The sequence below is a fragment of the Eublepharis macularius genome, chromosome 11, assembly GCF_028583425.1.
Source record: "Eublepharis macularius isolate TG4126 chromosome 11, MPM_Emac_v1.0, whole genome shotgun sequence".
Taxonomy (NCBI): Eukaryota; Metazoa; Chordata; class Lepidosauria; order Squamata; family Eublepharidae; genus Eublepharis; species Eublepharis macularius.
The window spans coordinates 79,455,061-79,482,948 of NC_072800.1; the positions used below are offsets into that span (position 1 = coordinate 79,455,061).

At 40.2% G+C, this 27,888-nt stretch overlaps 1 protein-coding gene across 3 annotated transcripts in view; it reads left to right on the forward strand.

Annotated features, from left to right (window-relative positions):
• LARP4B (La ribonucleoprotein 4B) overlaps nucleotides 1-27,484 on the forward strand; it is a 71,485-nt gene extending 44,001 nt beyond the window's left edge. Inside the window, exons 3-17 of one of the 3 annotated variants that reach the window (XM_054991266.1) lie at nucleotides 551-698; nucleotides 1,011-1,184; nucleotides 6,565-6,646; nucleotides 8,390-8,526; nucleotides 9,823-9,926; nucleotides 10,713-10,823; nucleotides 12,405-12,458; nucleotides 12,547-12,756; nucleotides 14,345-14,451; nucleotides 15,575-15,826; nucleotides 19,329-19,374; nucleotides 19,942-20,112; nucleotides 21,042-21,166; nucleotides 21,548-21,662; nucleotides 23,522-27,484. In XM_054991266.1, the coding sequence (XP_054847241.1) occupies nucleotides 551-698; nucleotides 1,011-1,184; nucleotides 6,565-6,646; nucleotides 8,390-8,526; nucleotides 9,823-9,926; nucleotides 10,713-10,823; nucleotides 12,405-12,458; nucleotides 12,547-12,756; nucleotides 14,345-14,451; nucleotides 15,575-15,826; nucleotides 19,329-19,374; nucleotides 19,942-20,112; nucleotides 21,042-21,166; nucleotides 21,548-21,662; nucleotides 23,522-23,803 (2,118 nt within the window). In that variant the 3' untranslated portion in view covers nucleotides 23,804-27,484. The remainder of the gene's footprint in view (nucleotides 1-550; nucleotides 699-1,010; nucleotides 1,185-6,564; nucleotides 6,647-8,389; nucleotides 8,527-9,822; nucleotides 9,927-10,712; nucleotides 10,824-12,404; nucleotides 12,459-12,546; nucleotides 12,757-14,344; nucleotides 14,452-15,574; nucleotides 15,827-19,328; nucleotides 19,375-19,941; nucleotides 20,113-21,041; nucleotides 21,167-21,547; nucleotides 21,663-23,521) is intronic. The other 2 variants (XM_054991268.1, XM_054991269.1) reach the window with 2 other exon arrangements.
• The last annotated feature ends 404 nt before the right edge of the window (nucleotides 27,485-27,888 follow it).

The following is a 27,888-nucleotide window of genomic DNA, read 5'->3' on the forward strand; positions in this document are numbered from 1 at the left end:
ATAGTGACCATATTGGCCTAAGATCTGAGAGGCCTGGGTTTAAGTCTGTACTCTGCCATGAAGCTCATGGGATGACCCTAGGCTGATTACTCTCCAACCTACTTCATAGGGTGGTTGTGAGGTTAAAATGAGGATGCAGTGCTCAGAGCTCTTTGGAGGAAGGGAAAGATAATAAAAATGTGGATAGGTCCTTAAGCAAAGGTTCTTTCTGGGATTCCTCACTGGACATAAAAACAAATCACATGATTTGTCCAACTCCATGAGTTGTAACTTTTCTAGTCTGCTCAGCAAAAAGCTTTTGAGGACAGCTGAAGCTGCTTCCACTGACTGAAGGCTTCTTAGGCTGGTGGACGGTTTCACGTTTTGCTGAGCAGAGTGGTAGGGTACAAGCCCACCGTGATTTGCGCTTCTGGAAGTCTGTTCCCCTGGACCTTGGCAGTCTGCACTTTATGAGGCAGCTTCACTGCTGAAAACAGTCAAAAATTGGTGGGTGTGCTGAGTGGTATCTTTCTGCCCGAACAGAGTATGTAATCGAAATTTTCTTTTGTAGGAGTCGGCCAAGGTTTCTGAATTAAATCCGAATGCAAAAGTATGGGGGAATCACATGTTACACCTGGAAGCAAGTGGCGCCACTGATGGCAGTGTGAGCAAAACCTGGGAAGAAATACCAGACCATCCCCCAGATTCATGCAAAGAAGGTAAGAGCAAGTGGTTTCGAACGGCGCTTCCTGCGAGTCCTGGCCCAAAAGTGGGTCATTAAACTCACGAAAGTAGGTTCCAGGGTCTTGCCGTTTTATAGATTTGGGCTTAGCACTGATACTTACAAACAGTAGTTTCAAACCTTTATCTTGATCTCCCTGGTCAAGCTGCTGCTCCTCCTCTATTTACTGCTCCTCCTGACTTTCATACCTTATTATAAGGCAGTCCTGTATTGCTTTTTCTTCATGGAAAAACCCCTTGCTTTTCTGTTCAGGCAAAACAAAGAATTTCTTGGTTTGTGACTCTTGCAGGTTTTTCTACAGGATTGGACACCAATGGTGATGGTGACAAAAAGCACCAGAATGAATCACTAACAGAACTGCAAGAACCATCACTTGTGGTTCCGGTATCAGACCAAACAGATATGAACCCTTTGGCTCTTGATAATTCAGAATATGAATCTCTGCATGAAAACACTCAGACAGGTAAGAAACTGCCTTCAAGCAAGTGTATTTGTTGTTTGGGTTTTTAAATTGCATTAAAGCTTGCTTTTCCAAATTAGATCATGGCCTCTGGTGTCCGTATGTCAGGCCAGAAAGAGTTGGCAAGTTTATTTAAACTTATTTGAACAACATTGAAAATTCAGGCTTTGCTTTAAAAAAAGGCAAAGCAATAACAGTTGTTCTTGATGCTTAATTATTATGTGAGGACTAGACTTGAGAACATAGATCAATATTATAACCTTCCAAGGCCTCAGCATTTTTTTTTATTAATCACCCAGCCTGTGCCAGTGTGTGTGGTTAGATCCAGCTCCCATAGAAGGAGTTATTGGAATTGGAACTCTCCTAGAAGGAAGAGTGCTTGCTCTAGGTTCATGGCTTGCATCATGTAGACCAGTGTGGGAATGGGAGGGAGACTGAAAAAAAAAACCTGAAACACTGGAGGGGGGCAGGGTAGAGAAAGTGTAATGGTTAGAGTGTTCTAGGATCTAGGAAATACGGGTACAAAAGCCCCACATTGCCTTCAGGCTCACCAGAGGCACCTTGGGCCGGTCACTTTCTCTTAGCCTAATCAACGTTGCTGGGTCATTGTGAGAATAAAATGGGAGGGAAGATAAGTATAAGCCACCTGAAGTCCTTGGAGGAAGGCTGGAGGAAGGTGTACTAAATGGAAAATTCATGTGCACAAGCACACAAATACACACACAAAATACATAATGGACTGGATCCTGTAGTGGTTTTCTGTGCAAAGAAGGGGGTGACTTTCACTGACCTCTTCCCCCCTCCACGCTCTGCTAATAGCCTGAAGCTTTTCCTGGTTGTCCCAGTTACCCCAGGAGCTGCATTTTAGGGGGCATTTTGGGCTGCCCTGGCAGAGGGCAGAAAACACAGCTGTTCTATGGGATCCAAGTCAGTAATTGTGCACATGATTGGAAGGCATACTGCTTAGTTTCATTGAATGTGTTTGTTTGGGAAGCCCAATACCTCTTTTTAGCATCTCTCTAACAATTCAGTATGCAATTGGTGGGCTTCTTTGGAAGAATTTAAAGCAGGGGGTCCCAAGCATGCCCACGAGCGCCTTGGCGATAGTCAGTAGTTCCACTGGTAGCCAGTGGCCTTTTAGAAATGACAGGGCATTATAAGGCAGGGTTTGTTACTGAGTGCCCTCATGCAAACGAATTGGCTTTCGATGTCTGTAATAGTTATTGTAGCCACTGGAGGATCAGGAGGACTGTTAATTATTATTATTATTATTATTATTATTATTGTTGTTGTTGTTGTTGTTGTTGTTGTTGTTGTTATGTTATTATGTTATTATTATTATTAAGCACGCCCAAGCTTTCCTTAATCACTTTCTAGTTCCATTTCCACTTCCCCTCTCCCTTTTTAGTTCCCTTTTTCTCTCCCCCCCCCCTCCTTCCTCCTTCCCTGGGCATTCCTTTGTTTCTTTTTATTCCTGTTCTTCAAGAAACAAGTTTTATAAATGTTTTTCAGGATTTAAAAAAAAAACAGCCTCCCCATAAAAAGGCTTAATAATGTGGGGAGCTTGAGAGATTTAAATAACATGAACGTTGCTAAATAGAATGTCATCAAGAATGTTTGCCAATTAAAGCAGAGAGAATTCTGGTCTTGGTAGATGAATAGTCTTACTCAGCATAAGACTTCACGTGTTCATTGTGGAATAACTTGATGCAGAAAGCGGTACAGTGATGGAGTGGAGTTTGTTGCTTGACCAACTTTTGCCATGAGTTTCATTTGCAAAACAGAGAGGAAGCTTCGCTGTAGTCTTACACTCCAGAAAGCAGAGTTGTTATATGAGGAGAGGTGAGTGTTCAGGGGCACCTCCTCCCTCTCTCGGCTACCTGTCTGCCCAGTAACTACGTTACGCTTCCAAAGTTACAGATGATACTAACCGTGACAAATCAGTGACTTGACTTTGAATAAGGCGGCTTCATTTTTTTACAGCATGGCTGCCACGTGATTCTTTTGCAGAATGAGAGGTATTGAGTTTGGCTCCACCTCCTGTGGCAGCCATTTGCGAGTTGGCTCTGCCTCTTGCAGCAACCATTTTAGTTTGGTACTCACCGCCTTCTTTCAAAATTCCGAAGGTGTCTGTAGGCTCAAAAAGGTTCAGGATCCCTGATTTGAAGTAACAGACTTCACAGCTAACTGCGTTTCTATATTTGGTCCACTTCATCTACTTAAGACACTACACTTCAAATATTGTACAGCGGTACAGTAAGACAATGGCACTTTATGAGCAGATTCACAAATTACTGTATATTGGACAGAGGAAGACATTGTCCTTCCTTCACCTCCTTCTGTTCTCTCCATGGTGCAGGAGTAGGTTTGGGGAAACTGAGTTGCTTCTGCTTCGGTCCCTGCTTCTGAGTAGCACATAAGTGTGAGCTATCGGACATAGGGATGTGCAATTTGGTATATCTGGTTTAAAATACACCCGAAAAATATCTTATTGGTATTTTCAGGGTATATTTGGAATCTGTATCAGATTCTCAGATCCTGGTTATTCCTGAAAATATTTGAAAATAACCTGGACTGGCATTTTAAAGGTGTCACCAGTTGGTTTTTCTGGCTTTGAAAGGTTCCTTGGGCATAAAAAGGAAGGGGAGGGAGGCAAGTCTCACAGGAGAATAGCACCACACATTACAGGGAGCTCAACTGTTTGTCCAATCACTGTGATTCTCCCATAGCCCACAGAAACGGTTTGGCTGTAATCAGCCTGGGGTGTGTGCTCTTCTGTCTATGCTTTGCTTCTGCTGCCTGCTGAATTCTCTGGTTTGGCATTGGTTCTGTTGATTCTTTCTGCATTGGGAGGCTTTTGGTTAGTGGTTGCTCTTTTTTTTAAAAAAAATAATTTTATTGGATTAGATATCATTAAATTGTACATTACAATCAGTTTCCTTTAATTTTTCCAATTCTAACCCCCTCCCTTTCCCCCCCTTTTGTTGACTTCCAACAGTTTTCCAACCCCTTGTCCCTTTTCCCTTACTCATTTTAAATTTATTCTATCTTTCAAACATAATCTTTCACTTTCTTCTAAGCTTATCTATATAACACAGTGCTCCTTCTGTCTTCCTACTTACTTTAACAACTAAATAATACATAACTAAATAATACATTCTTGGCATATTTTCTTTTGATAATAATCATTTAGCTAATTTTGGTACTCTATACTCTATCTTATAATCTTATCTTCAATATGGGGCTAACAATTTATCCCTCATTTAGCATATTTTTAGATACTTCTATAAACAGTACATTCAATATAAGTCAACCAATTTAACTTATACTCTATATATTTCTTTTTCTACATATCTCATCTTCATACTGTTTTAATAATATAATTGTATTATTCTTTCATTATGCAACTATCCACCAAAAATAGTCAACCAATTTGACCCATATATACCTCCAAACCAATTCAATCAATTTAATACATAATCTATACATTAATATATATTTTCCCACCTTACTTAGATTCCTTCATTGCAATTATAAAATTATCTCCATTATACAATTATTGCCAGAAATGAAATTAATTAGTTTCTATCCTTATAATTAGTTAATTTCTATCATTATAATTCTTGTAATAACACCTATAATACTTAATGCTATATATAATAGTCTAATAAAATAGTTGCTTAGAAATTCTCATTTACCTCTCCACCCCCCGGTAAAGTCACCTCCCTCTACTTTTATTGTATTTCAGTAATTTTCAAACTGCCACAGTTCTCCTCCCACCTCCCATTTCTTCGGTTAGTGGTTGCTCTTATGTGCTTGGCTAAGGCTTCTTTGGCCTGGAGAAAGCATTGACTTTCCCTTCCCATAGGAAACAGTGGAAGAGAGCTAGGGCCACCTTATTCAGGGGCCTACAGAATTGGACCCTTTGACCCAACCTTCTTGAAATTTGAGTAGTCTTTTGGGAACAGGCAGCGCTCACTCCACTGTGGCTTAGTTGTCATTTGCTTCAAAATAGCTACTCTGGAACCCCAGAAATACTCTCCTATAGAGAATAATGGACTCAGTTAATTTTGGAATACCCCCCAAAATCTGAATACCAAACCAATATGGGAGAACCCAAATACCAATATTTATGGCTTCCCAATACCTGGATTTGAAAAATATTGATTATTTATTTAGTGCACATCCTTAGTGAGACAACACTTACCCATGTTTTATGTTAGGACAGTGGTAGAAACAATTCCATTCAAATCAAGTGTGTCTTCAGTTGCTGATCATGGACCTGTTTCTGTAAAATCGAAGCCCATTTCTTTGCAAAGCCAGTGATGTAGTCAGTCACTATCGAAGGCCCTTTAAGTGCCACAAATGCTGCCATTCTTGGGTTGTTGCGTTTATATCCAAAGCCCAGAAACGAGATGTTGCTGAAAACGATTTCTGCCGTTTTCTAATCTAGAAACAATTGATATATGGCTTCTCAGTGATCTTTTTTAAAATCAAGAACCTGCACTTTCACTTAATGGAAAAGTAGTAATATTTCTAGTTCTCCTGGTTTGAAGAGATGACTTTGCATGTGCAAAGGCAGACATTTCTATCATTGCTTCATAGTCACTGTTCTCCCTTAAATTTACTGTTGTTGGTTCAGTCTTACATAAAAATTAATGTTTTCTGAAAACCCACCTAGCTAGTTATTGCCAACAAACATTTTTTTCAACTATGCCCATCTTGCATACATATTTCAGCTGCAATAATGTCTTTGCTACTTTAGAACTGGTACTTCATCTATAAGAATGTTTGTAACAAGGTGGAATAGCAGAGTATTCCAGTCTCTCTTGATTGCTTCCAGATACATAAAACCAGTTCAAATATTTACATACTTTAGTATGGGCTTCAGATTTCTTAACAGCTGAACCAACTGGAAAGAAATCGTGACTAATATGTACATGTTCATGTACTGACCCTTGTTTCCTTTATAAAAAATGTTGCTTCACTGTTCTGCTCACACAATCATTCTCATGCTGTCTAACATTTTGTAGTGGGGGAATAAACTAAGACCACAACTCTAAGTGTGCTTCAGCCTTATGTGAAGTGTATTTCTGCAGAGCCCTTGGGCTGAATCCCAGAATTCCATTTCTGCTTAAAGATGGAATGTGCCATTCATGGAAACTGCCCTGCTGTGAATGGAGGGCTGCTTTTAGATCCAAACCCATGTTGTCTAGGGTCAGGTGCATCTTATGTCTATAATACATTTTTATGTGATAGCTACTTTGCCATGTAATCTACAGTTGCACGTGCAGTTATGAAACAGTCTGTCTTGTTGCTTGAACAAAACTGCTTAAGAACTAAGATTATTATTCTTTACTTTGAATTTGTTTTCCATTTCTAGGAGGTAAAGAACAGCTGCAGCCAGAGGGTCAAGAGGACTTGCGAGAGGTGCTCAAAAAAACACTGGAGTTCTGTTTATCTAGGTAAGCATGAAAACGTTTACCTGACGGTTAGCATTTCTGCCAGAACTGCCCTTTGGATGAACACTGTTAAAGTGATGTCTTTATCATTAAAATATTTACAATTATAATCCCCCCCAAGTGGTTTGGAGCATTTATTCTGGATCACACCAGTGGTCCATGTAGCATCTTCTATACAGTGGATAATCAAATGTCTTTGGAAGGCCTACAAAGAGAGTATTGGGAGTCAAGCTTACGCTCCTGGCAGTGCTCCACAGCTTTGGTATTCAGCGGGTCACTGCCAGTGAACATAGAGTTTGAAAGCCACTCTGGTGTAGTGGTTAACGTGCCAGACTAGGATCCGGGAGACCCAGGTTTGAAGACACAGTCTGCCAGGGAATCTTGCTGCATGACCTTGGGCCAGACACACACGCAAAGCCCTGACCTATTTATTTATTTATTAAAATATACCCCACCTTTCCACATGGTTCAAAGCAGCTTACAATAATAGTTAAAAAAAATTTCCAGTTAAAACCACAATAAAATAACAAACCCCAGTCTCTCCTTCCTCCCCACCTTACTAGGTGGTTGTGAGGATAAAATGGAGAGGCAAATGATATAAGCAGCTTTGGGTCCCTACCAGAGAGAAAGTTGGGATATAAATTAGGTAAATACATTTCTGTAGCTGTAGATGGGCTTCCAGGGTAACATCAATTTTAAATATATATCAAGGGCAAAAAATACCAACATAAAAACGTGGGAGTGCTAAAACATTTTGTACCAGCAGGATAAAACTCAAACAGTCTTGCCAGGTAACAGTATATGTACTCATAGGGAGAAAAGGCCAAAGATCACCCCAAATTGCTAAAAGCCCTCCTAAATAAAATAGCTGTCCCCAGATGACAAAAAACCCCAAGGTGTATATGCCACCAGTCTGCTCAGGCAAGTGTGGAGCCTTCCTCCACTGCAAGGAGCCTTCCCTCCACAGGAAGAGCCTTTTCCACTGGGGTGAGATTCTTCAGGGCAGAGAGAGCCTCTGCATTTAGTTGAGATTGTATCTAACTGGTTCAAGAGGCTACAGAAGTGTTTGTCTCTGAACTGGGAATTAGTGTTTTTGCCCCTCCCCTAGAGGAGGGGAACTTCCATGAGGTTTGCAATCCAAATGGATTAATCACCCTGCTGGGCTGCAAGGCAAGGTGGAGAGGAAATGGTGCCAGGTGATATCCCAAGGCAGAAACAGGTATAGCCGCCTTCACTCCAGTCAAGGTATATTCTGTTCTCGCCCACATAACTGTCTGAGTTGTGCACACCTGCTCAAGTATGTTGGTGACTAAATGCACAGTGCTGGGTACTTAAAAATCTGTTGTTAACTGTAGTTTTCATGTAATCATGCTTTCCCTCTTTTATCACTTACCCCCACCCCTTCCATCAAACTAGTGTGTCTGCAGTGAGCCATACTTCATATCAGGCCTCCAAAACTTACGATTTACTAAATCCTATCAGCCCCAAGACTGTAAGACAGAAGGACATCACCTACCTGGCAAGTGAGCTGAATTCTGCTTGGTGCGATTTGTTCAAAACGATGAACTTAACTAACAAAAACACTAAATAGGTCTGTTTCATGAGGAGCAACAAACTGATGGCAAAAGGCACAGAAGTAAAAAATATTGGCTATATTGAAGTTTCTTGGCTTGCTTCATGTAGAGAAATGAAATTTTGCTCTTGAGCAAGTAAAAAGGCTGTTTACAATGAAATTTCCTCTTACAGAGAGAATCTTGCCAGCGACATGTATCTTATCTCTCAGATGGACAGTGATCAGTATGTGCCAATAATGACAGTAGCTAACCTCGATCATGTCAAGAAGCTAAGCACTGACATGGATTTGATTGTTGAAGTGCTGCGATGTAAGTAATTGAGCAAGTACGCATTCATGACTCGTGTGTGAAGTGTGAATGTGTCTATTACGTTCTGTTAAAAAGCATTAATGCTGGTGCAAAGAGAAGGCCCAGGTATGGCATGTTTGTTGCTATAAGGTCACCCCCGCCCCCGAAAGGCCTTGTGGGGTTAGCAGTTTAATTTCAAGCAAACTTGTGTGTTGTCTTCATTCACAAATAATGTTCTGTATAATGCAAGTAACTTACAAAAGAAATTCCCCATTATCAGTCAGATGTCTTTTTAAAAAGTCTTTAAAATTTGGGTGCCAGACACATGATCGAGCGGCTTGGGGCTGCTTCAGCTAAATGTGTGGCGTGTTGCAGCTTCATCTGAAAGTTAAGACTAAAGTTCTCTAGGATTGGATTCTAAATATAAGTGTATTTTGAGGTCTGGCATATATTAGACTCCTTTAAGTCTGAGGAGGTAAGGCAGGATAGAAATTAATAGCTTATCGATGGTGGAAGTGATTTCAAATCAGATCAAGTATTCTTATTTGAATATGATAGTCATCACTGGGAGGCAAATTAGGAAAAAGTGTGATAGTTAACTGACACTTTTGCTGTCTGCTTGTCCTTACTGAGCACTCAGGAAAAACAGTCATGGAACAGACAACATATTCTTCCAAAGAATAAAGTAATGTCATAGGAAGAACTTGTGATATCTGAAACAATGAGACCTCTTTTTCTCCTTTAACAGGTCTGGCAAACACTCTAAAGTCATATACTAGTTAGATAAAAAATATGCTTGCAGCCTGTTCCAGGTTCATATGTGTGTTTGGCTTTATCTCAAGGAATGTGATTCAGGAATGGTTCTTTAAAGCTAACTCCAGGTACCCATGATGCTACCCATACATGCTGTAACTAAAGTTTTCCTTCCATAAACTGAGATGGTTGGTTGAGAGGCCCTCACTCCAGTAAGCGGTGTGTGTGCTTTCACGTATTGCATGTAACTGGAGTTAGTCTTTATTGTCTTTCCTTCCTTACACTCCGTTTAAGGAGAGAGGAGCATGGAAGCCTGGCACATGACTGATTTAAGCACATTAGTATTAATCATGGTTAAATGGGACATCTTAATATCAGCATATGATGTGCACTCTAAAATTGCACATTTATAAACTGACAAGCAGATCTGAATGTTACAGAGCCCAGCACAGTCATGGAACATTAATGGCACCTAGGAGCATTAATGTGCTATGCAATCTGTAGCAGGTATAAGACACATCCTTATTTTTTAATGTTTAAACATTGTACTGTCTATTCTTTTAGCATTGCCTTTAGTCCAAGTGGACGAGAAGGGCGAAAAAGTCAGGCCAAACCAGAATCGCTGCATTGTGATTTTACGTGAAGTACCTGAGTCTACTCCAATTGAAGTAAGTACCTTTTAGCTCTAAAACTAGAATTGGGCATTTTCCTCTTCATTTTTCATTTGACTTCTACTGCACCAGAATATATAGGTCTTCATGTGCTCCCCTAGACCTCACTAGTCTTGCTTGCTTAAGGAGGTTTTATAATTGGTAGACTTCAGCAACCGATAGCTGGAATATATGCTCAGCAGTCTAACTTACCCTGACTATCCAAAGGGTCTGCAGTTTTTATCCCTAATGGTCTATACATGCAAAGCAAGTTTCCCACATAAGACCAGACAGCATTCTAGCAGAGAACGGGCCTAGCTCACATGTAGGATGATTCTCCCCTTTGGTACCTGCGGGGAGGGGGGGAGGTGTTCCAGTGGAAGCCAAGACACATTATGCTGAGGGGGATATGCGTTGTGTGTGCAGTCTCTTAATAAGCTATGTATACATATAAGCTATGTATAAATGACAAGTTGGTATGTGAACAAATTTCAGACCATTGATCCTCAAAATCATAGTGAAAAGTGATTCTTTCCCATCAATACTCACAAGGGATATCTGCTCCAAAATCATCAGTTGGGGAGGGGCTGTGGTAGAGCATCCACTTTGTACGTGGAAGGTCCCCAGTTCAGTCCTCGGCTTCCCCAGTTAAAAGGATCAAGTAGTAAGTGATGTGAAAACCTCCACCCGAGACCCAGGAGAGCCATTGCCAGTCAGTGGACAATACTGACCTGAGTAGACCAATAGTCTGACCCAAGCAGCTTCATACATTCGCACTGTTTCCTCATTCATCTTTTCTCCTAGGAGGTTGAAGCGCTCTTCAAGGGAGATAACTTGCCTAAGTTCATCAACTGTGAATTTGCCTATAATGACAACTGGTTTATTACATTTGAGTCAGAAGCAGATGCGCAGCAGGTAAGACCTCACTTCCTCACGGCTTGCATATGGATGAAGAGTTGGATCCAAATTCTCATGAATGAAAATAGTACGCAGAAGTGGACCTGCCTCTGTAAAGCCACTCCTGAGCGTTGGTGACTCTTCCGAACAATGTGCCCTATCCACGTGGGGGTGGGGGCTGCAATAAGGAGGGGGATTTAAGTGAAATCAGCACACAGACGTGCTATTGCACTACCTTTCGCGAGGTGGAAATAGGGAAGATCCACAGACTCCATTGTGTGGGAATTTGGATGCAACCCAGTGATAGTTGCCCATTCCAGAGATAGTTGCAGGATAATTGTGGTTTAGGTGGCGTGTCCAGACCTCAGTGAATTTGTAGTACATAATAAACAAGGGTTTGTATACTAGAAGAGCCAAAAGGAATCCTGTTGTGTGGAACCGCTAGGTATTATTGCTATGTGGTCATGGTTTCTTTCAATGGTTATAAATCTATAACACATTAAAGACACAATTCAAAGGAACATAAATTCCATTAAAATCAGTTATTACTCAACTCACATCGACTTCATATCGATTTACCCACCTTATTCTACCAGGTTCTAATACCTGATTCAGAACAGTAGCTTTTTATAGTGTTGGAACTGTTGAGTGTGCACAGATTTTCTCCATTTCCTCCTGCCAGCAACATACAAAATTGAGTACACAGAGATAAAATGAAAACATACATGCTCCTGAACTTTGAGGACTTGCCTAAAATCCATTATATATCTGACAGAGCAGGGGGGAAACCCTTGGCTTTTGAAGGAAAAATGAATTTTGGAAGAAACTGAAATAGTTGAAAGATTAGATTTGAAATATTTTCAAATCTAAACTTATTGTACTGCTAACATAAAATGTTAGCGTATAAAATTGCACTATATGGCATTTATAAAATTAAAAGTATAAATGCTTGTTGCAGAGTTGCAAATATGACCAATACTAGAGGAGGGGGGAGAGAGAGAGACCCCCTATGGTGCCTTAGCAGATGTATCTCGGTTGTTGTTTTTCTTGAGTGATTGAAGAAAATAGGAAATAAACATTTTATAGGAAACAGGTCTCATATAGTCACTGCAGAACTAGCAAAATAATTCAATATTGAGCTAAACTTTATAATGTTGAACTCTTAAGAGTATCACACAAATTGCATCATGTATTTAACTGTGGAGTGAATTAGATACTTATCCTTGAAAATACTGTATATGTTTACAGAACACACAGGAATTATTCCTAATGCTATACTGTTTTGCATATAAATCTTCATATTTAACATTTTGAGTGAGTAAAACCTTGTCTTAAATAGAATTTTTCTTATTCCCAAAGGGAAACATCCAGCTTTCTCCATAGCTCTAAAATTTCTCATTTTTCCATTGGAAAATGTTTTGGGGGGGGGGGATTAAAACTATTTTTCCCCTGGACCTTTACATCTCTAGGTCTGAACTGTACTGAAATAGCCTTCTGAAATGGGAAAGTACTTGGAACAAGCAACCTAAAAATTTTTTTTTTAAATGCTCATTGTTAATTGATTATTCCCTCTCAAACAAATATCTGTTACTGTTAAAGGCTTACAGATACCTTAGAGAAGAAGTGAAAACTTTCCAAGGAAAACCAATTAAGGTAAATGTGCCACTCTGTTCTTTTTAAAATGTTTGTGGTAGTAATTGAGTTCTGAACACTTGAGTTCATATATCATTCTCTCTTGTAGGCAAGAATAAAAGCAAAGGCAATAGCTATAAATACATTTTTGCCAAAGAATGGATACAGACCTCTGGATATGAACATCTACACACAGCAGCGTTACACAACATCATTTTACTTACCTCCAGTATACAGCCCCCAACAGCAGTTTCCACTCTACAGCTTAATTGCCCCACAGACTTGGTCAACGACACACAGCTATCTTGACCCATCATTGGTAAGCACTTGAGAATAGTTAATTTGCTTGCTGGATGCCTGTGAACTTGGTTGGCCTTGCGCATCGCAGGAGCATATTTGATTCTGTTTATAGCTCCAGTCATAACATTGCATTGTCTCATTGTCTTAGTTTGATATGCTCAGTCTTCCTCTGCCACCCCAAGCACGTCTCTTGCTCCTTATTTTCAAATATAACATCCAATGCATTTAGTTCCGTCAAACTAAATGGGAGTTGTTGCGTGATTGATTTTTATTACCATTTTTGTAGTATGCAATGCCATTTTTATAGTTAAAATGGTCAGACTGTGACTTCCATTTGCCCAGCCCCTTTCTGTACCCAGAAAATACAAATTAGTGAAACTTGAGCGAATGAAACAGGAGGAGTAAGCTGTGAGCCATCTGCACAATTCCAGTTGCTTAGACTAAACAACTGGAAGCAGAATATTACAGTTCAAGTCCAGAACCAAAACATATTAACAATTTTAATGTTTTAATGAATATTTTGAACCTTATGATGTATTTACTATATTCCATATTTTATATGCCCTGACCTGAACAACCCAGGTGAACCTGATTTCGTCAGATCTCAGAAGCTAAGCAGGGTCAGCCTTGGTTAGTAATTGGATGGGAGACCTTCACCAAAGACTAGAGTTGCAGAGGCGGGCAATGGCAAACCACCTCTGTTAAGTCTCTTGCCACGAAAACCTCACCAGGGGTTGCTGTAAGTTGGCTATGACTTGAGGGCACTCTCCACCACCTCCATATTTTATATATTGGAAATTTAATGTGCCCCCTGTTTTTGGGAACGTTGTAACTATGTGTTGATGATTCTTAATGGTCATTGACCATAAATGAAAAAAATCAATCAGTCTAAAGAACCAAAACATTATTATACTTAGAAAGCTTGTGTTATGTGAAATTCAAAAGAACCAATTGTCTTACACTTTGCCTAGAGTCAAATCCAGACATTCATTTTTACTCTTGCTAATTGTGGAAGCAGGAACCACATCATGACTTCCGGTTCTGAGTTCTAAAATGTTGGGAGCGGCTTCCTTGAAAAGTAACTAGAGTTTATACTGCTGTTGACGAGACCCAGTTGTCTTGCACTTGATATCATATCCAGGTATTCTAACCCAGTAACAGTTTAAGCAAATCACATGGTAGACTGCATCCTGGACTGGACTGCATCAGATTGTGTAGTATTTTAAAAAATAGTGCATTAAGGATGGAGGAACCTCTATAATTCAGCCTGTTGCATGGCATACCAACATGCTACCTATGAAGAACTTTGCAATATGGCCCTCTCTTCAGTGAATGCACACTTGCTAAATATATAGATTGTACTTGGAGGGAGTTGTGACTTGATACATACTTAAGCTGATTTCTGTGAAATTTAATAAGATTTTGGAATTGTAGCAAAACATCGTTAATGAACGTTCAGAGCCATGAAGAAGTGTCCAAACAGAAGTTCCATCTTTCACAAACAGAGATTGAAAGATGTCTCTTGTTCTAAAGAAACATAGCCCTGCGTTCATTAAAAGAGTTCCAAGGCTTACCCACGTGTAATCTACGGTGTTTCTCTTCTGTAGGTAACACCATTTCCAAATACTGGGTTTATCAATGGTTTTACGTCTCCTACTTTCAAGCCAACTGCTTCTCCCCTGACTTCGCTCAGACAGTATACTCCCAGAAACAGGTAAGTTCTAAGTACACTTTTTCTTCTCATGAGCTGATGAGTTAAATCTGTCAAGGGAATTGTTTGATATGGCTTTGGAGAAAGAGCTTGCATCGCTTTAGCAGTGCTCACTTGGACACTGTGGCTGATCTTCACTGAACAACTGCGTAAAAATTATTAATTGATTTTCATGTAACTGACTCAAATAAAAACTCCGGGTTCAGCTGAAGTTACAGCAAGCAATTCAGAGGCTTAATGAAGGTGCCGTGGTCTGTGTAACCTCTCCAAATGGAAATCTCTCTGCTGCTGGGAAGGGATAATCCTTTTACAAGGAGTTAGGGGCATTGTACCTTTACAAAGTACTGTGGCCACAGTTCTCAAAGGAATGAGGCAGGCAGGCATCTCCTAAGAAGTCAGCTGCAAGTCAGAGAACCACAAAACGGTAAGACTAGGAGTGGGATGAAGGAGGAGAACGGCTGTCAGATAGTTAATGTCACTGCAGAGCAGTGCAGACATAGTGGGTCAGATCCAAATGTGTGTTACTCCATTGACAGTGGAGTGGAGTCTTCCTTTGGTGCAATAGCTGCTTCCATCCAAGGAAGTCTCCACTATTAGTAGAACGGAACATGTTTGGATCCAACCCAGTGAATCACCAGGCCATGGTGTCCCGTGTTTCTTCCTGTGGTCGGTTTGATGCCCTAGTGAATGCTGTCCAGGATCCCCGTGTAACTATCTTCAAATCTTGGTTAAGCAAGGACCATGGCATTAGCTGCAATTGTTTGATGCTGACATCATGTCTTAGACGCTGCTGAAGTGGGAGAAAAGGGCATGTTGTGGCTTCCAGTCATTTGATTATAAGACTGCATTGTATACTTCATGAAAATATATTTAATTTATTCTCAGTTTCTTGGCTTAAAACAAATTCTTTACTGTACATTATTATTAAAACTGTTTTGAATTGTGTTAGACTCTGAGCTTTCTAAAGTATTAACTAGGAAGAGCAAACAGAGTTGACCTTGGAAAAATCAACTCTTTGGTGAGTTCAGGTGTTGAAGAATATATCCTTGGTTTATTTCAATGTATGTAGACGGGAAAAACTCTCAGAAGTCTTTAAAATATTTATATGCTTTGGCTTTCTTCCCAGAAATCCCAGCAAATCACATCTACGGCATACAATACCCAGTGCAGACAGAGGACCTGGACTTTTAGAGAGCCCAACCATTTTTAATTTTTCTGCGGATCGCTTAATCAATGGTGTCCGGAGTCCACAAACAAGGCAGCCTGGTCAAAACAGAACACGGATGCAAACTACTTCAAGTTACACTAAGAGGGAAGTAGGGAGTGGCCGAGTAGAACCCACTGCTTCAGATTCTTCCCCAAGCTTAGGGCGAGGGAGGTGAGTGTTAACTGTTTACTGTGCAAAGATTAGTCCAGTTGTGAGTTCCTGTGGATAAGTTGTAATAAAGGGATAACTGAAAATGTCTGATAAAGACCCTCCCCCAACAGAGGGAGGGAGAGGGAAATGATTCAGATCAGCTGGGAAAAGCAGTGTAAACATAAGCAGTTAATTGGTTTATAGCTACATAAGAATGGAGCAGGAATTCTGGTGATTGGTGCCACAAATAGGTCAACAGTCAGGCAGAGGAAAACAGAGATGATGGGTATTAAGAACATGCCTGCCAAAGGCTGCAGGAAGACTTTTATCATGTGTTTAAACAGCATTACAAGAACTGGAATGGTCCAGTCACAGGTATAATGGCATTCAAACTTTTAAAAAGCCCAAAGTACTGTCACCAAAAAACAAACAAACCTAAACTGAATTACAACTGTGTCTTAAAGTCGAGCGGGACTCAAATAGGCATCCTGTTTTCCCTAGTAAGAGGTTCATCTGATTCCAAAACGGGGCCAGTGAGTCAGACTGCATAATCACTTGGGGGCAACCTTGAATGGTGGGTCAACTGTAGGATCAGGTTCTAAGCCTACACTTGTGAACTAAGTGTCTATACAGGACAACTTCAGTGGCTGTTGTTTATTACAGTTTCTGCACTGCAGAAAGTTAACTTCCACAAGGGAGAGGTGGCTCTCCCACCTCCAGTACGTTGCTATGAATAAGACCGACCATGTGTGTTTGTGTGTGTGTGATGGCTCCTTCCCCACTTCCATGCTTTTATAGGTTTTGGCCTTCAAATACCACAAATTTATCTGGCAGCTCTGCAGATCTGAGCCATCCTGTCTGAAGTGCTGCATTCCAGAAAAGCTTTTTTAAAAAGCACAACTGGTACCCAGCTGCTGATTTGAAATACTGAGGTTTTGGTTTGCTTCAATTTCCTTTGCATGAATGCTTTCCCCTTCAGTCAAGTGTCGAAGAACTGCCTTTGCAATTTGGCTTTATTAGCCTGTGCATGATGGCCTATTATAACTGTGTAGCAGGTTTCCAACTCCAGTGGAATGGCTTCACTTGAAACGCTTTCTCTCTGATATTTGATATAGATTGTGGAATTCAGGTTTTCAGCTAAAACTAGCCCAGAAGCAGAAAACTCTGTGACTTCCTTGCACACATACAAGGTTAGGTTATGTAATAGCTTTTGCAGGCTTAAATGGTTAAGAATACACTACTGCTTGATGATCTTCTAGGATTATAACCTTCAACTTCTACGCTATTCCTGTTAATGAAATAAGTAAACTTAGTTTCCTCATTCAGAGTGTGATAAAGATTTCTTTTTGCAGGGGAAACAATGCCTACTTTTGTTTTCCCACTCCCCCCACCCTCTTTTGAATCTTGGTTAAAAGCTGTTACAACTACATTTTCCTGCAGTTTAGAGCCACACTTTTCATTTCTGTCCATTTTTATTAATGTTGGCTGATGATAAAGTACCCCAGTGGGAATCTTGAACAGTGATGTCCCAAATCCTTTGAGGTCAAACTTTTTGGAGGTCCTTGTCAGTGTAAAATGATGGGAAGATCTACATTGGCCTGTATCCAGCCACACAGCTCTAAAAACGTTACGTTTTCATCTTCAAAAGAAGGGGTGGTGATTTCTGCTATTTCCCCCTCCTGCTGGAGAACCCCAGGTTGCTGTCCATGCTGTGGCTTGCTAAGCACCCCCCCCCACCACCACCACCAAAACCCCCACAAAATTTCAGGAGGCTTAGTAAGCTGCAGCATGAGGGGGAAGTGGGAAAGCCCCCCCCTTCTCTGCATGGTCTGTTCCAAATCAAGAGGTTGGACACAAGCCGCCGTAACTAAGATTTCCTGTTTATCTTGTTTGCATCAGGTTAGAATTTAGAGGTATTATCATTTAACTGCAGCTTACTTTGTAGGATTATATTTGGCATATGCTGGCCACTTACTTGTAATCATGCAATTTGTCATTGTCTATCTAAAAGCAGTATTAAGGTGTGCCTGGACAACAGGAGATCTGGGCTTGACAGTAAGACTTGCTTTGTGCATCTTAATCTATCGCCCTGGCTTTTGTCAGGTTAATGATCAGCTTGTACTCTTTACCAGCCATGCATGCATATCTAATAATCTGTAGCTAGACTTTCAACACTGTGTACCACAAAACACTTCTGCTGTAAAGATCTTTTATTACATGGAGAGTGGCCAAAAGCTCAGAAGAATTCCTGCTTCTGTGCTGTGGGAATCCTAAGTTAAAAATAAAGAATGCATACTTGATTAAAGATAGAATACAGATACAAAGTGACTGAATTTTTAATTCAATAATTAGGAGGTGGGGAGCCAGTTGGAACTGTATGGGTGCCACAAATCATTGACAGGAGTGTAAAGGCAGGTGGGGGGGGTCCTTAGGGAAGGAAAGAAGATTGTAGAGGGTATAAAACTTTGGCTTATTAATATTTTCGCTTCTAAGCCTTCCACAGAATTTTCTGTGCCATACGGTGGGCTTGGAAATATCTATCCCACTATGCCATTCAGCCAAGTCTAAAGCCTTCCAAATGAAAGGATCCTTCCTTTGGAAGAAGTCTCCTTGAGTCAGAACCAGGCGTCAGATTACAGAGTAGTGGGGGGTACACGCTGCTGCTATTTCCCCCTTCTCCCCCACCTGTATTTGCATTAAACAATAGTATTGCTAGCCTACCCTTGCTCTTGTACACTGAATGTCAGGAATTTGTTACCCTTTGGAACTTGTATGGGCTGGATTGACCGTCTTCCAATATAGCTACTGCCCTGTGATAGGAGGAGTTTTGTAAACAGCTCAGCAAATAGGCAACCATGTTAGCATCAAGTTGTCATGCCGACCTGTTGCCTCCCATTTGTACAGTGTAACTAAGAAATTGTAATTACTTGTGGCCCCTGAACATCACTCGTGGACAGATCTTGTTTCCTTCTTTGCTTTTCAAGGCTTGTCATAGTTGGGCTAGAAACTTGCCTACTGCTATAGTTGTTGATCGCAGTCTGCCTAGTAATGCTGCTTAACATGGCTTTAAGAACACATTTAAGATAGATTTTTTTAAAAAACTTGTGAATTCCTCTCAACAGAAACATGTGCATAGTCAGTTAATATAAATCCAGTATATGTAAAAGCTTCTCATTCCTTGTGTGTGTGTGTGTGTGTGTGTGTGTGTGTGTGTGTTTTCGCATAGTTTTTGCTGCTTTTTGTTGTTCTGTAAAACTGATTCAGTAACCTTTTAAAGTTGTTTTCTATCCAAAGCGTAATCATCTCGTGGTAAATCTGGTTGGTTCAGGTTTTGACCTGTTTGGAACGTTCGTATTTTATGCGATAAAAAGGCAAATGGCAAAAGTAATGCCTGCTGCGGCTTCTCTTTAATTCTCTTTCTATATATATTGGAATGTCTAACTTGGTTATGTCAATGTAAACCATACAATATTAACAGAGAAGTGTAAAACAAGAGTAAGCTTCTGATGATTTCTCTCTCCAGAAAAAACACATACGGCTATCGGAAGAAGAGAGATGACAAGTTCACAGTGAGTCTGTTTTTTATGACTTCACTTGGTCAGGGATGACAAAGGAATATTGATTGACCTATTAACATAGCGTCATACAGGAAGGATTTCTTGGTTTAAGTATTAAATATGAAAACAGCCATTCTAAATAGCTATGAAGCAATTGTTTCCTAATCATTACAGGCCAATTGCTGAAATTAGTGTCAGCAAACCTTCATTATAGTATGAAATTATTGAAATGCAGGGCTTGCTAAAGTGGAACATACCATTCTTCTTCCTCTGTTCCCCCTTCCCAAAAGTACTGGTTTTGTTTACATTTCTGCACAACTAAGTAGCATCTTACACAACATCAGGGGGTGCCCTGTGTTCTCAAGTCTGCCCTCTCCCTGTGGTTCCATACGCTTCTTTAATGTCCCACCTTGGATCTAGAAGCGAGAGGGCAATTTAGAATCCTCTTGCTGTGTGTAATGTCAGAAATCTTTTTTACCGCAAGGTTCCCAGTGGGGTTTCATTCATTTATTTAAAGGCTCAAAATATTTTTATAGAAGCCTCACGTAGAAGCATTCTTCTATTCCATTTCCTTTGCAGAGAGGACAAACACAGTCCCCACCTCCTCCAAAGCCTCCATCTCCAAGCTTTGAATTGGGATTGTCCAGTTTTCCTCCATTGCCAGGAGCGGCTGGCAATTTAAAGACTGAAGACTTGTTTGAAAACAGATTGTCAAGTGTGGTAGTAGGCAGTGGCACATCAAAGGAGCGGGTGAGTGTGCATAAAACCTGGGTTGGCACAGGAGGCCGAGGGCCAAAGAAAGCGCTCCCCCCCCACACACACACACTTTCCCACGCAACCACTTCTGCTTTCTCAGAGCAGCCTCCATTTATTTGGTGGAATCCTGTTGCCAGGATTTATCTACAGCACTCATAAAGCTTCTGATTTGAAAGGCTTTTACAGCTGGGTTTCAAATCCGCCCAGAATGGTTAGTCTTTAAATTTTTGATTTCAGGAGCTGGTATAGCCAGTCCTTGTGTTAAACTTATTAGAAGAGGCACTGTTCACTGGTGTAAGAGGTTAAGGAGGATTCAAGTGAGTTAGCATATCACCTTGCAGTTGTTTCAGCTGTCTTACTTGGTATCTGAAGGCAGAGCCAGAAAAATGGAAGGAAAGCTACAGGGAGAAGGGTACCACGGGTGTGCTTAACGGCTGGAAGTATCCAGAAGCAAAGTTTTTAACCAACTGTAAGGCAATGCCTTTTACTCAATAGGACCTATAATCCAACTTGGCTTTACAAAGTATTTGATGTCAGGATTTCCATCCCGTCTAAACTTTCTTTTTAGCAGCATCAGTTCAGTTTTCCATATTTGGGGCCTGGAGTAATTTTATCACACAGTCCTATTTCATTGCCCTGTGGATGTTTTGAGCTCTCCTGAAGCTTGCTTGAGTCATCTGGAGCTCTTGCTCTCTCTGCAATTGACTTCAGTGCATTTGGCTCTCTGTCTGGTGTGCCCCAACTGGACTTGGTTTGTTAGCTTTTGAGGGGCTGGTGCTCCACTGCATGGATTGGGACCTGTGGCACCATCCTTCCAGCTGTAGTTCTACAAAATCACTGTATGTCTTCTACCATATTCTGCATGTGCAACCCCTGTTGCAAATTAAGTATGTTTGAAATGACCCAAATTTCATGTTCTTCAGAACCTCAATGTAGATGCAAGTACAAACACTGTTCCATCGGGAATTCCTCGAGAGCCTTTGCTGCCTGTTTCTTCTTCTCTGCCAGGAACGTTTGAAAGGTCTCCTTCCCCATCCCAGACTCCTGAGTAAGGACTTAATTATACATCACTTTCAATGTACTGCTTTGAACAGAGAGTTTGCATTTTCCATAGTCAAAAGCTTAAGCATAACGCTGTACGAATAGCTCTCGAATTACTCAGTAAACGTTGCCCCATGTCTAACCTGCAGCAGTAGCCTAGATTTTTTAATAGCACATAGTCAAACACTAAGCTTAAGCTTAATTCTTAATGCTGGAAAAACAACAGTATGCATGCAGGGATAGGAGCTAGGAGTTTCTCTATCCCTTACAGGTGACATCCTTTCCTAACTGGGGAATAGATGCGTTCTGTCTATGTTTATATCAGTTTCTGAATGCGAAAGAAGGTGGTGTCTTACTCCATTCACATTTTCTTCTATATTGCTTACAGCGATTCCAAAGTTATGGACAAGCAGCAGCAGAGAGACACGCAAAACACGGAAAGACTTTCTTCCACGCTTACTACCGCTTGTAAATCAGTACAAGTCAATGGGGCTGCCATAGTTGTAAGTGCATTTTGACTTTTATGAGGAGTCCTTTGTTTGATTACTGCCTTCTCTCTGCTCCTTGACAATTTGAATAAGAGCCATTTATCGCCAGGAGAGGGGGAGAGAGTCAACAAAATTCATCTGGCCTAAGTTGCAGAGCACTTTGGTTGATGAGTAATGAAGGGGAAGGAGTTTGAAGTCTGTTCTGTATGTTTAGTATCTTCTGACATGAGTTATGTTTCTGCCTCTTCTTATGACTTATCTGAATCTAAAATTTGAATTAGAAAATTAGTTTTCTTGGCCATAATATTGTGATGCTGTCAACAAATAATGAATATTTAGGGAACATACATTGTCTTAAATGTCCTGAAAATACCAAGCTCTCCAGAGCCGCCATGCTTTTTAAGAGAGAGCCTTTGGAAGCTCTTCCTGCCCAATGTGGGTACAAGTTCCTAGTTTCACTGCATCCCGTTGACAGCCCAAGTTGTTGCATAGTGAAATTTGAGATTGCTGGAATCCAAAATAGATTAAGTAGGTGTGTCTGACTGCTGCTGTGATGTACGTGCTTTGCTCCCTGACTGTCTGCTTAGTCTCCTGCCCATCTTGTAGCACTCTCCATTACTGCTACCATCCCAAAAACTATTTTGGCAAGGGAAGTACACTTCATAGGTTATCCTTTGGACTGTAAATGTAGGCAGTTGAAATGTGAAATGGAGAACCAAAGGTCTTCATTTCGTGTACATGTTTCATCCTCATTAGAAGGAACGACACTTTCCAAAGCCTGGTAAGAGCAACTCGTCTTGTTGGACAAAAATGTTTCATAAGGCTGCTTTCTTTCAGTAACATCTTTCTTGTAAGTCATCTCTTCTGGGCTTAGGCAATCTAGTTTTGTATCCTGCTGTATCCGTAGGACTACTATAGCAGCTTTATATATGGCTGACCTTAAAAGACATCTTGGAGTCTTCAGTTAATGCAAACAGCAATTCCTCATCAGGTGTAAGCCAGCTTGGTCTTACTTATTCCTGTTCTGGAATAGCTTTATTGGTTGTCCAAGTTTCCAGGCTCAGTGTAAGGCACCAATTCTTACATTTTGAAACCCTTCAACCTGCACATTTGAAGGATTCCTTGTACAAATTCTTGTGCTCCTCCCAAAAGGTTCTGTATTCTCATCGGGATTGTGTGGTCTTTCTCAGCGAAGTCCTGTAAATTTTATGGAGCCCTTTGGGAAATCTTTTAAGGCTGAGATTGCAGAAGCTGGGAATTTGTTCCGACTTCAGCTAGATTTGCTGTTGCTTTGTGCTGCTCTGAGTTAATATTCTGATTGGTAGCTACTGTGTAATTACAGGCTGTGTTTTTAATTGGTTCATGTGGTTTTTACATACTGTATGCCTTTTAGGCATTTTTGTTGTTAGCCGCCTTGAGCCATTTGGGGGAAGGAAAGCAAAATAAAAAATATACTAAATATCCCCAGGCTTTGTCCTCAAGCAGAACTGCCCCACTTAGGAAGTGACAGGGCTTTTTTTCAGGGGGAACATGGGGGAACGAAGTTCCGGGACCTCTTAAAAATGGTCACATGGCTGGTGGCCCTGCCCCCTGATCTCCAGACAGAGGGGAGTTTAGATTGCCCTCTGCGCCGCCAAGCGCAATTCCTGGAGCAATTCCAAGCACAATTCCTGTCTGGAGATCGGGGGGGGGGGCACCAGCCATGTGACCATTTTCTCCACGGGCAACCCACTGAGTTCCACCACCTATTTTCCCCCAAAAAAAGCCCTGGGAAGTGACACATACTTTTGGTCCATATTGCTTTAGCCTTTTAAGCCAAAAAAGAAATGTGCTATCCTGTACTATATCCATGCCTTGTGCTTCTGATTGCCCAGGAATTGCGAAAGCCGAGTTACGCAGAGATCTGCCAGAGGACAACAAAGGACCCACCTCCGCTGCAGCCCCAGAAAGAACAGAAGCCAAACACTGTAGGCTGTGGGAAAGATGAACGAAAGCCCACAGAAATGCTAGAGAGAAGCAAAGAGGCACCTCCAGTGAAGTCAAGTCCAGGGCAGCCCAAAGACCAGAGGAGACAGTCGGGACGCAAGTCACCTCCTCCAGCTGCTGGGAAACGCCTCACGAAAGAACAGAGCACCCCTCCCAAATCTCCTCAGTGAAACTAGTGCTCGGGAGGGATTCAAACAGTTCTGCTATCCATGAAGTAAACCCATGTGGGCCACTCAGAGTACACAGGAAGAGTTGCTGGTTAGGAGCTTGCAGTGGGTGTTGAGTCTGCAGGATGCCTGCAAGGGTAGTGTTGTTTTTTTCCTTTTGTGTTTTTGTTTTTTCTTTTGTAAAATAGATTTTCCTTTCACTTTCCTTGCACCTCCATCCCCAGCAAATTCCCGTTTGAGCAAACAGTCTACTCTGTCAGGGTTTAATTAATCTAAATCTTACGTTTAGATTGGTGCTGAACTGGAGGTGATGCCTAAAGTCTTTTTTTCTCAAGATGGAAAACATGTTTACCTGACAAAAAAACCCAGTTTTTTTAATGAAGCCTTCACATGGCTGCATTGAATACAAACTCTACCTAATGAGTTTTTTCCTAAGCAGAATTGTGCTGCTGTATAGATCTTAAGTAACTGGTATAAAGTATATACCTTCTAAAACGTCTAAATGATTCATAACAGCAGCTAATGTTTAGCTTGCAGGAAAAACAAGCATTTTACAAGACCATAAGACATGTTTCTTCCCCCCCCCCCTCATTTTAAATTTTGGCTGCTATAGCACATTGGCATAGAAAACTCTGTACTTTTTTAGTTTTTTAAAAAATAAAAATTAATTCTAATATTTTAAAGTACAACCATTTCTGTTCAGCCAAAAGTGAATCCGATGAAGATCACCTGAGAGGCTTTACTAGAATATTTGTTGGGATGGACAGCAAGCGAGTAACCAGCTTCTCCATAAATAAAAATGGTTCCTTGAATTTCAGGAAAAGAAAAGAAAAAGCACATTGTGAATAGAAAATAATTAAATACATAAACATAAACCCTTGTTTATGGCAGATGCCTGTTGATAGCTATTTTTCATAAGATAGCACAACGGCCCTCATGTGAGGAGGATTTCCATTTTTTTGCCTCTCAGCCAGAGGAAATCAATTTGAGTCACTGCTGTTCTTTCTGGTTTACCCCTGTGCTCTGTGTAGGTTTTTTAAAACTATGCTCAAAGTGCTCTTTGAAAGAGTTCATATCTTAATCAGCTGAAGGGCTGCCACCTTTCTGTATCTACAAACATTGGCATTTGAATTTAAATTTTTTCAGTCCGTAAGATAATGGAGTTCTCTTTTTTTTGTGTGTGTGCATGCGTGAGGTGAAGGAAGAGATCCCTTTTTCCGCCCGGGGTGAGGTTTGTCACACTGACTTTAGAAGTGACATGCTTTCTGAAGGACGAGGATGCACTAAATTAGCAAGTTTCTAATAAAGTTGACTATAAATTATTCTTTTTTGTTTTAAAATGACTAAAGTTTTTTTTTCTTTGAGTGTTTGAAGCAGCAGGCGGTTCGGATGAAAATGTGTTCCTGCTGAAGACAGTTTATTCCACAAAAAAAAAGGTTTATTTAAACAACTGATTTTTTAAAGAATTATTTCCATCCAATATTTAAAGACTTGAATTTTATTTAAACTTGAAAATGACTTTGCCTTAACTTTTGTATAAGACAGCTTAGAGTTGCTGAAGTCTGACCCCTTTCAAGGGTTAGTGTGGGTGGCGCATACAGAATTACTCAGTTACAGTATGTATGTATTGTCACTGGTCTTGCTGAGTAAACATACTATAGTACAGGATCTAGCGGCGTTTTTTTTGTAATATACCTTAAAAGATCTTAAGCAGTTGATCTTTTTCAAAATGTTGAAAAATCTGTAAATGGAAATAGTCAATACTGTATTAAATATGTGCACTTGGAAGTGTGTGCTTTGATTGTACAGTTGTAAATAATCAGAACATATAAAAAGGTACCCTTAAAAACTGATAAAAATTATTGATATATTATAAATGTTGCTGTTGAGCTGGATGTAGATAAACTAAATGTTGTGGTTTGAATATTACTTTTAATTTGTTGGGTTTTTTCCTTGTTTCTTTTTCCTTTATTCTGGTATGATGAGCTGATTCTGCCTCTTCACTGCAAAAGGGAATTGGAGAAAGTCCATCTTTAAAAGCCCTGACATTTTAAAATCTTTTGGTGTGTGCATTTCAACCAGTGTGAAAACCAGGTTGTGCACTGTAATTTTCAATTGCGTTCTTATAAGCTGCAATTAAAATATTTTTTTAAAATCCTGAGTTAGAAAGCAATTGCCACACACCCAAAACCTCCCCAAAGTTTACTTCAATCGCTTTTCTTAGGCCAAACCATTAGCAGTTACTCGTGTTGGGTTTACGTTTCCACATGACTTATAAAAAGACTTAGGGCAGTTGATTTCCTAGCATAGATTGCTGCTATTTTTTAATTCTTCCATTCAGAACCTCAGCCTGCCTTTTGCACTGCAGAATTTAAAATCTGCAAGCTAGGCGCCTGCTTGTTCCTTTTAAAAGGTGCATTTGGCAATGCTGGAGGAGGAGATGGGATTCCTATCATTAGTCATAAATCACCAAACTGGTACTGTTGTTAGGTTTTAATGTTTATTCTTTGCCCGGTAAACAGTGAAAGTGGCAGCTAGATGACGATATGGTTTAGGCCAGCTATAGACTTTTTGTTTGCCTGTTGGAAGCATACAGTAAACGGCTGCAAACAACATAGGAGGTGGCCACAGTAAGTGTACAGCCAATCATCACAGCCAACCGATAAATTTTAGTTAATATTATGCAAACCAGCAGGTGGGTTGTATTGTTCTAATGCATCCTGCTGCCACTTCTACCACATTAATACACTGTAATTACTTCTCACTGAAATAACAGTGTGAGTAAAGAATTTAAAACTTTACTGTGATAGCTTTTATTTAAAAAAAAAAAAGGAAAAGTGACATGCCAAATAACTTTTTCCAATCACTTTAACATTTCCCACTCAGACTGTAAGGAACTACTGGTGTAAAGCTGATGTCTTACAGACCTGTTTACATACAGCTGTTTAAATCTTTCCTTTTAAGAAAGCACTCCTCCCCTGGAACCTGAGTCGCAGGTTAGAATGATAGGCACCAATTTACCATTTACATATTTTTTTTAAAAAAATCTTGTAAGGATTACTTTGGTGCTCTTCATTCGGAAGAATAATGCAGGTTTTCCAAGGCTTTGTTCAAGGAATGTATTTAAAATGAGAATTTCCTTCTGACTATTTAATGTGTACATTAATTTTGCATCAGCACTCCCTGCCCTCCCTCTTTTGATTTTACATCCTGTCCTAGAGAACTGGTAACATGTCAGACTTTTTTTTGACGCCTCTCATCTAAAGACATAAGCGATTGGCACAGAGAAGCGCTTATTTCTGATTGTGATGCAGTGTATCATGGACAGCCACCGACTCTTAAGGGTCCAGACCCATTTCTGTATCCCTTGTAGCTCGCTGCAGTTTTTCGTGCTCTGTAACCTTTTACGCAGATCACAGCAGACAATCGAAGTCACTCACAGCTGCCAAGTCAGGAAACAGAAAGTGTAATACAATGGAGGCCTTTTTGGGGGGGAGGGTTTTTGTTTTGTTCTTCTTCCATTTAAGACTGGAATCAAGCTTACATGTAAAACTATTGGTAATTTAAGTTTCCTTTTTGTGTCATAAAATGTACAACTGTCTAAAAAAATGTAGGTTATGAAAAATAAAGATTTAGGCACTGTTGAATTTCTCCTTTTTTTAAATTAAATTTCTTACAACAGTATTTTTCACTTCTTTTGTCTTTGCGCCCACCTGTGTGTAATCTTGTTGCTTCAGAGGCACATAACAGAAGTTTTCATGCAACGTCTATGCTCTTTGGAGAGTTCATGCACTTTAAGAGCAATAAATGCTACACCAAAATAAGAATCACTCTGCCCGTTTTTTTAAAACAAGAAATTTGCCCGTATTGTAGTTAAACTTTTAAACAAGTTCATTCCCATTCTTGGCTGAATTGTGAGTAACTTTTTTTTATTCAATAAAATCTTGTGTATGAAATTTTGACTGAAATATGAAATGTGGTTTGACTTTACAAAATCCTTGAAATATCATTTGGTAGTGTTTGATTTATGGGTAAGTTGTACCTAATTAAACATCGCAAGATGGATTACATAGGATGGTTCAATAGCA